At 43.6% G+C, this 12,562-nt stretch overlaps 2 protein-coding genes across 2 annotated transcripts; both read left to right on the forward strand.

Moving 5' to 3' along the window:
* Positions 1–69: 69 nt before the first annotated feature.
* On the forward strand, positions 70–6,589 carry LOC117229490 (immunoglobulin superfamily DCC subclass member 4). The gene is made up of 6 exons (XM_033485998.2): positions 70–612; positions 758–918; positions 1,110–1,320; positions 4,077–4,227; positions 4,391–4,539; positions 6,193–6,589. Exons 1-6 carry the CDS (start codon positions 522–524, stop codon positions 6,291–6,293), a joined length of 864 nt encoding a protein of 287 aa, XP_033341889.1. The 5' UTR covers positions 70–521; the 3' UTR covers positions 6,294–6,589.
* Positions 6,590–9,237: 2,648 nt separating this feature from the next.
* LOC117229544 (dynein light chain Tctex-type protein 2B) lies at positions 9,238–11,583 on the forward strand. The gene is made up of 4 exons (XM_033486093.2): positions 9,238–9,282; positions 9,362–9,448; positions 9,557–9,753; positions 11,007–11,583. Exons 1-4 carry the CDS (start codon positions 9,238–9,240, stop codon positions 11,170–11,172), a joined length of 495 nt encoding a protein of 164 aa, XP_033341984.1. The 3' UTR covers positions 11,173–11,583.
* The last annotated feature ends 979 nt before the right edge of the window (positions 11,584–12,562 follow it).

The raw sequence follows: 12,562 nt of genomic DNA on the forward strand, positions 1-12,562 counted from the left end.
GATGTTTTCCACGGAATCGCGCAAACGCGCAGCCCCCGGCGGGGCGCCAGCGCCGTTCCCGTTTCCGCACTTTCATCTCCCCCCTGGACAGGAAGAGCTTTCAGTGTTACGAACGCGCCCGAAGCGCGCCGTTCCCAGCCGTATTCGCGCGCCGACTCTCCTCGGTTACTTCCCGCCGAAAACGTTTCCTCCACCTTTCCTTCTCTCCTTTCTCCGATCAACGAAAATGCCGTTCGACCCCGCGACGAACGGAACGGCGCGTTTCGCCGCGAGACCCGTCGCGTCCCCCGAATTTCCGCACGTCCGTCGCTCCCCGCGCGAGACGGATTAATCTCCGGGCACATATGGTAATCCGCGAATCTCGCGGGAGATGGAGAACGGGGAACAAAGCTCACCGGTCGAGGAACGCTGCTGGGATCGCCGATAAGTTCGTCTCGGCGAGAGAACCGGCCGCCCGGAGTTTCGGGGAAACCGGCGAAAGGGGATGCCGAAAAATGAAAGTAGCTCGTAGGTAAAAGAAAATGGCACCGTTCCACGGCATGGCCCTTATACTGCTTGGAATCGGGTGTCACCTGTTACGCGCCGAACCGGCCTCCGATCATCGGAACCAAGGTAGAATCGCGCACGCTGTTTCGCGGAGCCCGATCGGCAATACGTTTCGTTTTGCGTCCATCGCGTCGCAAATCTTCCGTTCGGACACATTTTCTTTCGGTGGACCGCGGGAGACCGCGGCTTAATCGGCGCGCTTCGATTTCAGCGGCGCAACGATTCGAGGACGAGATCGGCAGGACGGAGCGACGAACGCATCGGGGGACGAGGAGGACCGCGTTTTACAAGGATCCTGCTCAGAAAGTGACCGCGGTTGTCGGGCAGACCGTCGTGCTGTTGTGCCGTGTGAGAAATTTGGGGAACAGAAACGTGAGTGTCGCGCGTCGAAATCGGCCGCTTCGCGTTCGGCAGATGCGATTTCTGCCGATCGCTGATCGTCGCGGTTCGCCGGGAAACCGTTTTCAATGCGAGCCGTTTAGCGCTTCGCTTTTGTCGGTCCGTTGACGTAGCAGGCGTTGAGAACGTAGGCGATTGAGAACACCGAGAATTTGTTGTACCAGGTGTCCTGGATTCGGAAAAGGGACTTGCACATCCTGACGTCCATGTCCACGACGTACACGAGCGACGCGAGATTCACGATAATCGGCGACCAGGAGAAGGACGAGTGGAACCTGAAGATAGATTACGTGCAACCACGGGACTCCGGCATCTACGAGTGCCAAGTTAACACGGAGCCCAAGATTCACAGGGCGATCGCGTTGAGAGTCTTGGGTGAGTTTCCGTCGCGTGCCGTTCTCGGCCAGCTCGTCCGCGCTTTCGTTCCGTTCCTATTTTCTACCCGAGATCTTTATTTCACGCGTATTCCGCTTGAATACACGTGAAATTCGTATACGAGTAATTCAGGACGTGTCACGTTAAGGACACGTGTATCCGTGAATTATTTCATTATACTTGATAGTAGATTAACATTTTATTATACTTAATAGTAGATTAACATATTATTATACTTAACACTGGATTAACACTTTATTATACTTAACACTGGATTAACACTTTATTATACTTAATAGTAGATTAACACTTTATTATACTTAACACTGGATTAACACTTTATTATACTTAACATTGGATTAACTCTTTATTATACTTAACACTGGATTAATACTTTATTATACTTAACACTGGATTAACTCTTTATTATACTTAACACTGGATTAACATTTTATTATACTTAACACTGGATTAACACTTTATTATACTTAACACTGGATTAACTCTTTATTATACTTAACACTAGATTAACATTTTATTATACTTAACACTAGATTAACACTTTATTATACTTAACAGTAGATTGACACTTTATTATACTTAACAGTAGATTAACACTTTATTATACTTAACACTAGATTAACACTTTATTATACTTAACACTGGATTAACACTTTATTATACTTAACACTGGATTAACACTTTATTATACTTAACACTAGATTAACACTTTATTATAGTTAACAGTAGATTAACACTTGATTATACTTAACACTAGATTAACTCTTTATTATACTTAACACTAGATTAACACTTTATTATACTTAACACTGGATTAACACTTTATTACACTTAACACTGGATTTACGGAGCACAAAAGACAGCTGTTTTATATCAGCTTATAAAAGTAACAATAAGACATTTATTCTGATTTTTAACAAGTGTTGTTGTCACATTTGCTGGAAGTAACGTATAAATTGAATACATAACTCATAAATGTGTCTTTACGATGCGAATAGTCGTAAATTACGAAATTAGTGTTCCGCCGTTTTGACGGGTTCCGTAAATCTAGGGTTAAAGTGCAGTAAAGCACGTGCAGTAGTTCACGCGTGTTCAGTTTCACGATGCATTAATACATTTTTATTTCCGTTTAAGTAATTTTTAGGGTGTCGGCCTTGATTTATGATTCGAGAGTATGGCTTTTATTAACGTAATGTTTCCTTAATTTATAACACACGTTTTTAACAAATGAGCATTACGTTTTCTTAACGTGTAACATCATATTAACATAATGTTTCTTTTTTAAACGTATAACATGTGCTTTTAACAAATTAATACAACGTTTTTGTTCATTTTCATTCGGCTGTGTGACATCATTGAAAGTAAATAATTATTTTTAAAAATAATTTTTACGTAGCTTTGATCCGATAAATTAGTATCGATATTTTAAAAATTATATCAATTTGAATGAACACGTGTAAATGTACGTGTAACGAAATACAGGTGAATTGATACACGTGTGTTTAAACATACGTGAAACAATTCCCGAGTACACGTGTCCTTATTATGACACGTACTTCGGTACGTGTACACGAAGTGCACGTGCACACGTATGTTTCTAATACACGTTCAAAACGACGATCTCTATTTTCTAACGACGCACGGTGGTTGGTTTCCATATAAAATGCGGATAAAAAGATATATCAATTAAAATTATATATTTAAGCCTTACTTTCTTGTTTTATATTACTCGTACATATATTTGGGTTTTCGTTGGGATAGAATAATGAAAACAAGACGCAGTGTTTTAATTATGTCTAAACAAATTTAAAAAAAATATAATTTTTGTTTTCGATTCAATTAAATTAAATTAGAATACCCTCCTATTTTTATATTATGACCATTTCTTGATCGTTTTTTTTCTCATACTCGACATGAACGAGTCAGATGTGAGCAAAAGTGTGCATGTAATTAAAAAAAATAATTTATAATTATCCTCAACACTTTCAATAGAGTGCGAACAGTGGAAATATCGATATTTTACTCAACCTATTCAAAACATCAAGCGTAGCCCATAGATATCACGACCTGCTTCGTAACACGTGCCATTTTGGCATTATTATTAGATGATTTCTCCAATAGCAGCTAATAGCAGCCAATTATTATTTTGTTATTAACGTAAGGCATCGCTCTTTAAAATCCGATCAAAGCGAACATCGAACTCCACTAAGCTCATAATTAAAAAATGAAATGAAAATTCAACATATTCAATCGGACATAACACAAAAACTGTGAAAGATGAAGAATTGTCCTGTGACATGATTTAAGTACATATTAAGCACATTAAATTCTGTTTAAAAATTCTTTATTTCCAAAGAGCAAAGCAATTATAAACGATGATATAAATTTAGGATGATTTGGAGATCGGCTGCTTCGAAGCCACGTAGCCCTGTCCAAATTGAACAAATGGTAACAAAGATCACAGTAAATAATAAGCCACACGTTTAATCGGCTACTGGTAATATAATAAATAATATATTAAATAATATATAAGTAATATATTATTTAATATATTACTTATATATTAAATTATATATATGTATATATATACATATATAAATAATATATTAAATAACACATATATATATATATAAGTAATATATAAATAATATATATAAATTGTGCATTACGGGGATATTTTAAAAAACTGACTTTCTTCCGCTTTTCGTACGGAAACCGACCGCCGTGCGACGCAGACGTGCAGGCAAAGATCACGGGCCCCGAGGAAGTGTTCGTGAAGAAGGGCAGCACGATCGGCTTGACTTGCATCGTGGACACGCAGGACATTCCTCCGAGCAACGTGACTTGGTATCACGCCGGTGCAGCGATCGATTTCGACGGTCCGAGGTGCGTCACGTGTCCCGCGTCTCTCGCGTAACAAACTTTGCTCTCCTATCGTTCGTAACGTTCGTCCGATTCTCTTGCGCCGAGGACAAGCAGCCCGGTGAAGACGAATCGCGCGATCCATCGTCGTATCGTCATCCCTTATGCGATCTTTCCCGTCCGGCAGGGGCGGCGTTTCTTTGGAGACGGAGAAAGGTAAAAACGGCACCACCAGCAAGCTGCTGATAACGCGTGCACTGCTCGACGACAGCGGAAATTACACGTGCGCTTCGAGCAAGGTGGCACCGGCGAGCGTCATGATCCACGTGTTAAACGGTGAGCGAAGCAAGATAACTGTCGCGGTAAAACGTTCGATTCTCCAGGATATCGTTTCCGATCGGATTTTCTCGCGCTAGTCCGCGTATTTTTATTGAACGCGCTCATAGCGATCGTTGCGCACGCGCGGCCCGCGATAATTAAAACAGATAAATTCCTTTTAATGAAATTAGAAACCACATTTTAATATTCCGCGGATACGCGTCCCGTTTAATCGATTATTTTAGTCGGAACGGAGAGCCGCGAATTTTTTGCTATACGGTAATGTCTCCCTAATTGACGCTCAGATCGTCCACAAAAATAGATGATTTGGGAAGAAGAGATACGATTATTCAATATCGATGTTCGGAGATCGATATTGAAACCGGCAGATCTGAAAACACCAGGTCGCGATTCTTCGGGCCTCGCGGCTCGTTTTTTATGGGAACTCGGGGCAGTCGGCAAAGAAAGGCAGCGACCAGCATGCTCGCGTATATTAATATAAATACGTAGTAATGCTAGAATAAAAATGATGACTTAAACTTTTTATTTCTAATTTTTTGCCACGATTTGTAGGCGATTCGAAGGCCTGGCACAGTAATTTCTCCCTAATTCGCGCTCAGATTGCGCACAAAAGTGGACAATTTGGAAAGGAGAGATACGATTATTCAATATCGATGTTCGGAGATCGATATTGAAACCGGCAGATCTGAGAATACCGAGTCGCGATTCTTCGGGCCTCGCAGCTCGTTTTTTATGGGATCTCGGGGCAGTCGGCAAAGAAAGTCAGCGACCAGCATGCTTGCGTACATTAATATAAATACGTAGTAATGTTAGAATAAAAATGATGACTTAAACTTTTTATTTCTAATTTTTTGCCACGATTTGAAGGCGATTCGATGGCCTAGTACAGTAATTTCTCCCTAATTCGCGCTCAGATTGCGCACAAAAACGGACAATTTGGGGAAGAGGAGATACGACTATTTCAGCCTTGCAGCGCGTTTTTATAGTTGTTGACAATCGATAACCATTAAAAGCCACAAGGCTCGAACAATCGTATCTCTTCCAAAATTGACCATTTTTGTGGACAATCTGAGCGTCAATTAGAGAGACATTACTGTACAGATTTCTAATCTTTTGCCACGATTTGAAGGCGATTCGAAGGCCTGGTACAGTAATTTCTCCCTAATTCGCGCTCAGATTGCGCACAAAAGTGGACAATTTGGAGAGAAGAGATACGATAATTCGAGCCTTGCGGTTTGCCTTTACAGTTACGAATGGTCAAGAATTACAAAAACGAGCCGCAAGGCTCGCATAATCGTATCTCCTCTTCCCAAATTGTCCATTTTTGTGCACAATCTGAGCGTCAGTTGGGGAAGCACTACTGTATCTCTAAAGTTTGCTACATCTTCGGATCGCTTTTCATTAGGCCGTCTCATAAATAACTTCCGACGCAGCTACGTGGTATCTATTGTCCGTGTCCGTCCATTATCAGTCACCGGGACAAACTAGTTTTCGATGTTTCGCTAAATAGACAGGGCTTCAAAATAAATGGAAAAAAGAGTGAATAAAAAGAGAAAAATAAAATAAACGTCTGTCAAGCGAATGGAAGTTATTTATGAGTCGACCGAAGCACCGCGACCGAGATGATGAAAGAAACCGTGAAATTTTCAGGCGAGCATCCCGCGGCGATGCAGCACGGCGGCACGGGTAACGCGAATCGAAGGGCGATTTTCTTCAGTCTGCTTCTACTGGTGGACAGGACATTGCGGTGAGGCGTCGTCCCCGCCTCCGTGGCGTTCTTCCTGCACATCTTTTCCCGGTGATTGATCGGCCTGCTCGCAGGAGGACCGGATCACACCGGTGTTTCACCAATTTCGACGGTCGGCGTCCACGGGAACACCGTTCGTGGAAACGGCATCTCTTGCTCTCGTTTGTTCAATTCCCTGTAAAGCGAAGAAAGAAGAAGAAAACGAAAAAACAAACAAAAAAAAGCAAAAAAAAGCGAAGAAAAGCGAGCGAAAAGCAGGATGAAATATAACAGCGTGTTTTATTAAACTGCGAAACGCAAGCTCGTGTTATGAATACCTGGCCTTGCACACCGACGTGCCGCGCGCGTGTTCCTGTTCCCGTATGATTCCTTCCGACGTATATTACGGGGCGGGTCGTGTCGCGGCGCGGCCAACAAACTTTTCCTGGTTCCGCGCGGATGGAAATTGTAAGGCGTGCCCGACGGCGTTCGTTACTCGAAATGATCGAGTTGCCGCGCCGGGATAAATGCGGGAACGGCGGTCATAAGGTCGCCGGACAACGGGAGTCCGGCCGGAATTGTTCCGCGACCGGATTCAATAGGTAAGTTTGTCCGGGCTGACGTTAACGAGCTCTCGGCGCGCGGCCGCCGCTACAGCGGTCCCGAATTACGAACGGTTCGCGTCACCTCTTCACCCGTTCCTTTCTTTCCCCTTTCTTCCTCGTTCCCCGCCGCCTTTTTTCCCGGACCCCGAAGCCCATCGAGATTTATCAAGACATCGAACTTTCTCGGGAGACAGCATTACCCGTTTTTCGACGCGCGAAGAACCGGCTCGCCGATTTCCTCCCTCGTCAACGGCTGCATTGTTCGACGTTTAATTTGTCCCCGTTGTCCTCGGTTCTCGACGCTGGACTTTATCGAGCTGGAAAAGTAACCGACGCGTGTTACGGAAACAACAAGACCGGTTGAAATCTTTGCACTCGAAGCGATATTAATTGGAAAATTTAAATCAACTTTCTTGATTCATGGTATTTCCATTTCAGCGACGAAGTGCATTTTATGCGTACGAAATCGAGTCTTGTGACTCGTACTACGGTTAGACTTTTAACAATTCTTTGTGCCTGAGCTTCGATATTATAAATATTATCTTGGAACGTGGCGTAACAATTTTAGTGGTGTCTCGGAGTCACCACTCGATTGCAAAGGGTTAAAACTTGGCGCTATATTTATTTGAACATTTTTAGTGCCGAACGACGATGTATCGTTGCTCGCAACGCTAGCGAAAATAGCCATACGGCGCGCCGATAATGTCTCCCTAACTGACGCTCGGATTGTGCACAATAATGGACAATTTGGGAAGAGGAGATACGATTATTCGAGCCTTGCAGCTCGTTTTTATAGCTGTTGACAATTCGAATAGAATATGACAATTCGAATAGATCGAACAATCGTGTCTCCTCTTTCTAAATTATCCATTTTTCTAGACAATCTGAGCGTCAATTAGAGAGATATTATTGTATATCGTTGCGTATTTAATGGCGCCTAATTATTCGGGATGCATTAGTAAGCATCGATGCTAAATAAATTAATTGCGCGAGTAGTAATAACTAAATATTGCACATTTTTTCAATAGCCAGATAACACGAAATATAAATATTTATAATACTAAAATTTTTTTTCAATTACGTTCTATTGGCTAAAATTCACTAAAATTTACTTGTTTTGTGACAGTTTTGTGCCATCTTGCCGTGCATCATGGCATTATCCTTTAGGTTTGTAGTCCGATAGAGCAATGCAGTAAATCCTCCCTAATTAACGCTCAGATTATCACAAAAATAAACAATTTGGCAAATGAAGATACGATTATTCGAGCTTTGCAGTTAGTTTTTATAGTTACCGATTGCCAACAGTTATAAAAACTGTATCTCCTATTAATTGTAAAAATTGTATCTCCTCCAAAATTGTCTATTTTTGTGCACAATTTGGGCGACAATTAAGAAGACATTACTGTATCTATAATTCATAATTAGCTTAATTAATTAGCTAATTCATAAAGCTACGATCGAACGATGATTTTTCTTATGGTGCGCCAGCCGAGCTCGTCTCTCATTGGTCACTCTATTTCGTTAATAACTCGCAAACGAAGCCGCGGTTCGCATTCTCGCTAAGGAAAAAGTTGCTTCAAATGACCTCAGAAACCCCCGATTTCCGGATTGCGAGACATTTCTGGGACACCCTGTATAGTCGCGCGCTCTGAAAAGAAGGCGCCGCAGCTAACTGCTCTTAAGATACTTGTTCAATTATTTTCCGCGAGAGTGCCTCTATAGACTGAAATAAAAAAGAGAAGTGAAACTGGGGTCGTTCCGACGGCTGCGATGGGTTTTTATCGTCGAAGAATTTTTATTCCGCAGCGAGCACGGTGTATATCATGGGATCTTTCCCAGGACATTATCAGCGTTTCGAAGTTGAAACGCGTTTCGAACGGTGTTTCGGAACGAGGGGACCCGGCCGGCGCGCCGGTTTTCTCCGATATTTTTCGATCGGTTTGAGAAGATAATGGCCCGATACGAAATCTAGCTGCGCGGATGCGATAGCACGAAATTGCTTTATAACCCGGTGCCGTGAAAGCGAAGGCAGCGAAAGAGAACGCGCGAGAGTCGTTATATCCGAAAACTCGAAACAGCGCGACGGCAAACAAAAGCCGTGCAAACCTGCGCGTATATCGTACGATACAATAGACGATGTACGATATACACGTTTGACGTTGTGTGTTGTTCGCGAGCTATCGAACGGTCGGGCACGGAGGAGACAGAAAAAAACGCGTCGGTCTTCTTTTTTTTTTCGGGATCGTCGTCGATGTTTAATCTCGATGCGCCGGGCTAATTGGATCGAACAGTCGCCGGAAAACGGTGCTTACGTTCCCATCGAGGTGTAGCGGGTTCGACGCACGTCAGAAATTTCTGATAAAAATGGAGAAGGCCGTGGCGAGGAGCCCGTCGGTCGATCGATCCGCGGTAATTATTCGTAACGCCGATGATGACGGTCGTTGACGGTCGTTGACGGGGCTCGTGAAAATCGTCGATGTCGTTTCAGAGCAGGAGGAGATTGCTGTCGAAGATGTCCATGGTCGGATCATTCGGCAGCCGTATGTTCTTCCACAAGCGCGGGGATCGATTGAAAGTACGTCCGTGTTGAAACGTTGTTACGCGGTTTCGCGTTGCCGAAACAATGGCGAACGGCCGTCGATTTTAATCGGGACGCCCTTTTCCTGGCGACACGCGCGCCTAGATCCCCAAGTACCAAAACACCTATCGACTCGAATCGTTCAACAGCTTCAACGCCGAGGTGGTCGACGATCTGGTGACGGACATAATGGAGAGCAGATTGGCTACGGTGACGGCCTATCATCCGATTCATGCGGCGAAACTGTGCCAAGAAATCGGGTCCGATTTGATGAAAGCGATCTCCAAGAAGGACTACGATAGGTAATCGCTGGACAAACGCGACGGGACCTTCAAAGTGCACTCGTAATGCTCCGGGATTACGCGAGGATACACTCTTTCACTCTCTGGATACTCGGTCAAAATTTTATAATAATAATAATAATTTTATTTATCGACGGGATAAACCCTTTGTTATACAATGAGAAAGGGAGAGAGAGAGAGAGAGAGAGAGAGAGAGAGAGAGAGAGAGAGAGTGGGGAGAGGAGGGAGAGTAATAATACGATCTTTAGATCGAGAATTATCATTATTATTTATTGATAAATAGACTAGACCCTTTGCATACGTAATTTATACAGGGTGTCCCGAAAATGTCTCGGAATCCGGAAATGGGAGGTTCCTGAGGTCATTTGAAGCAATTTTTTCCTTTGCGAAAATTTTCTCCGAGACTTCGTTTACGAATTATTAACGAAAAACACTGACCAATAAGAGGCGAGCTCGGCTGGCGCGCGGCGGCCCAGTCAACGAATGCACGGAGCCCAGTTCCGATCATTGGCTCGGCCGTCTCGCGCCAAACGATCTCGCCTCTGATTGGTCACTGTTTTTCGTTAATAACTCGTAAACGAAGCCGCGAATTGCATTTTCGCTAAGGAAAAAGTTGCTTCAAATGACCTCAGGAATCCCCTACTTTCGGATTGCGAGACATTTTTGGGACACCCTGTACATATACACGGTGAGTCACAAATTAGTCCCGACGATTTTTTCAGCCCCCTTCGACGGTCTGACAGAAAAATGTTTCCTGTCAAAATTACTTAGTATTTAACCGACAAGAAATCGCAATCGTTCAAATTTTAAAACGAATTGATATTCGATGAAAAGACAAGGTCACCGTTACATTTTTAAACGAAACTAGGTTAAATTAACTTAATAGTATTGTAGGTGACGTCGAGACGAATTCAACGACCTGCTACATAACGATCCTCGGACGATATCGAAGGAGGAATAACCATGAATTGCCACGATATTATAAATACAAATTACATAAACAAATGAAAATGCGCAATCAACACGATTATCAATCAATAATAATAATCTCATACGATCGACGAAAAGGCCAGCGAAACGTGGATCGACGCTAAGTAGACGAATCTGAAAGAAACCCCGTTGGCCATGTTCGGTGAATTGCGAATGCACTCGGTTCGGTTCTATCGCGCGGATGCACTTAGGCGTCCGCGATTCAGGCGCGCGAATCGCGGTCGCATAATAAATACAATAATGTCGGGCTTTCTCGCTGCAAGATACAAAATAGTGGCGCAGGTGACCATCGTTCAACGTCTCGATCAAAGCATTCACGCGAGCTTCCAGTGCCTCTGGGACGTGGACCGCGACAACTACTCCTACTACGTTTACGAGAACGAGCACATACACGCTTGGTGCTGTGTGTTCGGCCTGTACTACGAGTGAAATCCGTTTCGACGAGCTGCGCCGTACTCCATTTCCTGAGAACGCCTGAACACCGAACAATGAACACGTCCCTGGACGGCCCGGCCCGGCCCGACCCGAAAGCAACCCAAACCAAACCACCCCCGGAGCCGCGCGACGTTCCCAACGAATTCGGCGCTCATCGTCGAATTTTCGGCCGTGTCAACGACGTCGCAAAATTTACAATTTACCAGACACCGAATTGTATTCGATGGTAGAGAGAGATATAGGCCGGCTCTGTGCGACCATTACAGCGATGCATCGCGTCGATGGATTTGTTCGTGTCCCACGAAGCGTCGCGCTCTCTTTCTCGAAAACCGATTTCGCCGATCGATCCTCGAGGGTTGGCCGCATAGTATCAATATTTATTATACTCTTTTTCACAGTAGGAAACCAGCTGTCCACGGCCGATTCTTCTCCGAGACGATTTATAGCGGAACTTTCGCCGTTCGCTCCTCGGTTCGGAACAAACCGTCGCAGCGACGGCGGCGCACAGATTCACAGATTCCAAGTTTCACCGAAACACCGCGGAATCCTTATTTCGGGAACGATGGTATCGTCGCGGCGTCGCGACCTCGTCGGAACTTTTATCGTTGCGCCCTTTTATCGGGGCGACCGAGGGAAGTTGAATTCACGAGCGCGCGATGCTCCGGATTCGCGGTGGCCGCGCGCGCGCGCGCGCTCTCTCTGCAATATCTCGGCAATCTAGCGGAACAAAATTATATCGCGGTAACGACGCGTAAAATCACAGTTTACTTCGTTTGACCCCGCCGACCGAGTCGCGCCCGCAACTTTTTTTTTAAAAGTGTTGTTTCATTGTTCCCCGCAAGTGCTGACGCTGTTAGCAATGAACCTACACCAGAGCCGGTCGTTTCAAAATTTCATTTAACAGCCGTCGTAATTACGAGGGTGTTTCTATGAAATACGATCTAACAAATTATTCGAACACGTTCTTTTTTAAATAAAGATCGCACACAAAGTTTATATAAAACCAGTCCTGTCGTTTTTACGGGGAAAATCATTTCAGTTACTTTGAATGGTACTTGGTAGATTCAGTGTTAAAATAATGAATTATTCTAGCAGATTTTCTTGTAAAGATCGCAGAGAGTCTAAATAAATTCAGTCCTATTATTTCTACTAGAACAATCATTGCAAAGTCTAAGTATCTAAGTCTAAATTCCAAATCTAAATAAATTCAGTCCTGACATTCCTACTAGAAAAATCATTCTAAAATCTAAATATCCAAGTCTCAATTTCAAGTCTAAATAAATTCAGTCCTGGCATTCCTACTAGAAAAATCATTGCAAAGTCTAAATATCTAAGTCTAAATTCCAAGTCTAAATAACTTCAGTCCTGTTATTTTTACTAGAAA

The sequence above is a fragment of the Megalopta genalis genome, chromosome 3 (assembly GCF_051020955.1).
Source record: "Megalopta genalis isolate 19385.01 chromosome 3, iyMegGena1_principal, whole genome shotgun sequence".
Taxonomy (NCBI): domain Eukaryota; kingdom Metazoa; phylum Arthropoda; class Insecta; order Hymenoptera; family Halictidae; genus Megalopta; species Megalopta genalis.

Bases quoted from the DNA above. Each gene is read 5' to 3' on its own strand.
- LOC117229490 (XM_033485998.2), top strand. From the start codon at position 522: ATGGCACCGTTCCACGGCATGGCCCTTATACTGCTTGGAATCGGGTGT. The intron at 4,228-4,390 runs GTGCGTCACGTG...CCCGTCCGGCAG, and splicing joins ATCGATTTCGACGGTCCGAG to GGGCGGCGTTTCTTTGGAGA. The intron at 4,540-6,192 runs GTGAGCGAAGCA...TGAAATTTTCAG, and splicing joins CATGATCCACGTGTTAAACG to GCGAGCATCCCGCGGCGATG.
- LOC117229544 (XM_033486093.2), top strand. From the start codon at position 9,238: ATGGAGAAGGCCGTGGCGAGGAGCCCGTCGGTCGATCGATCCGCG. The intron at 9,283-9,361 runs GTAATTATTCGT...ATGTCGTTTCAG, and splicing joins CGTCGGTCGATCGATCCGCG to AGCAGGAGGAGATTGCTGTC. The intron at 9,449-9,556 runs GTACGTCCGTGT...ACGCGCGCCTAG, and splicing joins AGCGCGGGGATCGATTGAAA to ATCCCCAAGTACCAAAACAC.